Below are 3,684 nucleotides of genomic sequence, written 5' to 3'. Positions count from 1 at the left end.
TCTGGTTTCCTCGGTGTGTATGCCCAGAAGTGGTATTGCTGGGTCATATGGCAGTTCTATTTCCAGTTTTTTAAGAAATCTCCACACTGTTTTCCATAGTGGCTGTACTAGTTTGCATTCCCACCAACAGTGTAAGAGGGTTCCTTTTCTCCACACCCTCTCCAGCATTTATTGCTTGTAGACTTTTAGATAGCAGCCATCCTGACTGGCGTGTAATGGTATCTCATTGTGGTTTTGATTTGCATTTCTCTAATAATGAGTGATGTTGAGCATCTTTTCGTGTGTTTGTTAGCCATCTGTATGTCTTCTTTGGAGAAATGTCTGTTTAGTTCTTTGGCCCATTTTTTGATTGGGTCATTTATTTTTCTGGAATTGAGCTTCAGGAGTTGCTTGTATATTTTTGAGATTAATCCTTTGTCTGTTTCTTCATTTGCTATAGTTATCCTTAACCTAACTTGATGGTTGAAAAATTTGAGACTAATAGAAATCAAGCAAATTGTAGGACCCAGCTCCCTAATACTAGGCACCAAACTTTTTGCCTTAGATATCTCCTTTAATAAGGAAGACTGATCATAAATGAGAACAAATTAGACTACATTTTACACACATGGAAGACATTCATGAATATTAAATGACATAAATCATCAGCTGTTAGTTCTAACACAAGCATAGAGAACCTCTCCAGGGATCAACTATTATGAATAATATGAGTTTGGGGGGATTCCTTGAGGATAAAATTGGTAATGATTCTTCCTGAGATCACTGCATAGTTAAGTCATATTATTACTCAAGCTGTCAATACTTTCTACCTCCTAGTTGTACACACAGCGATAAAATTAATAGAAGAGCTATGTGTATTCCAAACACCATAATGAGGATGCCATATATGTCACCTCAAATAATTCCTATAACAGCCTGTGAGCTGGATCTCATTCTCAGGTCACAGATGAAGAAACAGAATATAATGTGTTAAGGTAATGTACCCAGATTAGGGAAGGGAAGAGAGAAGAACCAGGAACTAATCTGGTTTTTCTAATTCTCAAACAAAATCACTTAACCACTGGGATAATCACTTTAGATAATTTTCAGAAGTGTCTGTGAGTTCATATTTTGTAAGGAGATAAAGGAGGAAATATTTGGGGCTAAGAGAGAGGCCAAGATAAAAGGGCTGTTCAATGAAAGAAGCACCACATTTTTCTTAACATTTGGGGGTCCCAGTATGTTATTATGGTGTGTATGTGTGTGTGTGTGTGTGTGTGTGTGTGTGTGTGTGTGTGTGTGAACTGATTAAACTGCTGCATATAAACCTGCCTCTGAAATATTAGTGTATTAGTAGTATTAATGTGATTATAATCATTACAGTCATCTCAGAAAAAAGATTACTAGTTCAACATTGTTTATTTTAACATAGTGAAACAGAGCATGGGTTAAGAATTTGGAGAGAGAAAAAAATTAACAAGTGTAATCTGATCTAACCTTGGTCCTCCCCTTTATTAACGCTTGGTCCTAAGGAGAATCCTTAACTTTTTATGCTTTTATTTCCTAATGTATAAAAATAGGTATAGAATGATAGCAGTAACCACCTTTAAGTTTGCACTAAGGGTTAAAATAGCAAACGTTTGCAAAATCATTTAGCACGCACCAAGTGTTGGATAGATTTTAGTTAATATTATCCTTGTTATTACAACTACTAACACTAGTTTCTGAGATTGCATCCTCAGCTGCAAAGTGGATGATATTTTACCAAGCACACAGGTTGTTATCACATGAAAAGGGATACGTACAAAACAATGGCTACTATCTTGGGCATACAGAAATCAATTATTTTAAAGTATGCATTATTAGCTGTTGTAAAGTTACTGGACTTAGGAAGCATGCATTATGACTACTTCTAAGTTCCTCTGGTATCCATTCCTTAGATTCCCATCACCAATGTTCTGTTGCTCCTTACGCAATCATTATCAGCAGTCTATTAATACAACTTGGGTTCTTGTGTCTGCCTTCCACCCCCTTACTTAATTACAGGCCATTTCATCCAAGACAAACAAAGATCTTTACTAGAATAACATCCAAGATTCCGCTTCATATTCCTGTTCACCAATTCACCCATAGTCTCAGTTTTCATGATTCCCCATTTCCAAAAGACTAAAATGAAAATTTTATAGCTTTTCACTTATAAACTTTACACCAAACTTCTACCTCCTTTTCAGGATTTATTGCTATTATGTATGTGATGTCCTGTGTCAAACTCTTAGTAACCTGGAATGAGAAAGTGTACACAGAAGGTCTCCTGCCTGTATGTTTACAAAATTTATTCATTTCTACAATCTTAATAAGGACTTCACCTGGGAAGCAATGAGATTAATCATGAAGAACTCACAATCTTTTCAATACAAGCACACACACACAAATCAAAAGAATTCAATACTTGATAGAATTTTCTAAAATTATTATATATTAGAATGAGAAGTTTCATAAACCCAAGGGTGCATTAATAAAATATGTTTTCTCTTCAGGTAATGCAATTACCCATCACAGGAAACACATGGAGAACAGGAACAATGTGACAGAGTTTGTTCTACTGGGGCTCACACCGAATCCAAAGATGCAGAAAGTCATATTTGCTGCTTTTTTGGTCATCTATATCATCACTGTGGTAGGAAATATGCTCATCGTGGTCACCATTACTACCAGTTCGTTACTGGAATCCCCCATGTACTTTTTCCTAGCTTATCTCTCCTTTATTGATGCCTCTTATTCTTCCGTCAATACTCCCAAGTTGATCGTAGATTCACTCCATGAAAGTAAAACTATCCTATTCAATGGATGCATGACCCAAATTTTTGGGGAACATTTCTTTGGAGGAGCTGAGGGCATCCTTCTTACTGTGATGGCCTATGATCGTTTCGTGGCCATCTGCAAGCCCTTGCACTATACAACCATCATGAATCGGCAAGTGTGTGGACTTCTAGTGGGGGTGGTGTGGGTGGGAGGCTTTCTTCACGCAACCATACAGATCCTCTTCATCTTCCGCTTGCCCTTCTGTGGCCCTAACGTCATAGACCACTTTATGTGTGACCTGAACCCTTTGCTCAATCTTGCCTGCACGGATACCCACACTCTAGGGCTCTTTGTCGCTGCCAACAGTGGCTTCATCTGCCTATTAAACTTCCTCCTTTTGATGGTCTCCTATGTGGTCATCTTGCGTTCCCTAAGGACATATAGCTTAGAGGCGAGGCGCAAGGCTCTGTCCACCTGTGTCTCCCACATCACAGTGGTCATCTTATTCTTTGTGCCTTGTGTATTTGTGTACATGAGACCTGCCGCTACTTTAGCCATTGATAAAGCAGTTGCTTTATTCTACACTATCATCACACCCATGTTAAATCCCTTAATCTATACTTTGAGAAATGCCCAGATGAAAAATGCCATTAGGAAATTGTGTAGTAGGAAAGAAATTTTACGTGATAAATAAATCTGCTTGGAACACAACATTGATTCAATAGAGGCAATGGTCAGAAGGACATCATGGATGATCTCAGCAAGGAATACTTATGGGATAAAGAAAAAAAATTAACTGCTACAAATCACAGATCAGAAATGAGTGCAAGAAAAGAGAGAAAAATGACCCATAACTACTCTTTCCATATGCTTGAAATTCTACCAGATTCGGGTTTAGTTTTA

The 3,684-nt window shown here is 37.6% G+C and overlaps 1 protein-coding gene across 1 annotated transcript; it reads left to right on the top strand.

Annotated features, from left to right (window-relative positions):
- The first annotated feature begins 2,545 nt into the window (after positions 1-2,545).
- LOC136174638 (olfactory receptor 4C46-like) lies at positions 2,546-3,475 on the top strand. Its single transcript, XM_065944812.1, has one exon. The coding sequence runs from the start codon at positions 2,546-2,548 to the stop codon at positions 3,473-3,475; it is 930 nt and encodes a 309-aa protein (XP_065800884.1).
- Positions 3,476-3,684: the final 209 nt, after the last annotated feature.

The sequence above is a fragment of the Muntiacus reevesi genome, chromosome 9, assembly GCF_963930625.1.
Source record: "Muntiacus reevesi chromosome 9, mMunRee1.1, whole genome shotgun sequence".
In the NCBI taxonomy this organism is placed as follows: Eukaryota; Metazoa; Chordata; class Mammalia; order Artiodactyla; family Cervidae; genus Muntiacus; species Muntiacus reevesi.
The sequence above is the reverse complement of the archived record's forward strand: the minus strand, read 5'-3'. Positions and strand labels throughout refer to the sequence as shown.

Bases quoted from the DNA above. Each gene is read 5' to 3' on its own strand.
- LOC136174638 (XM_065944812.1), top strand. From the start codon at position 2,546: ATGGAGAACAGGAACAATGTGACAGAGTTTGTTCTACTGGGGCTCACA.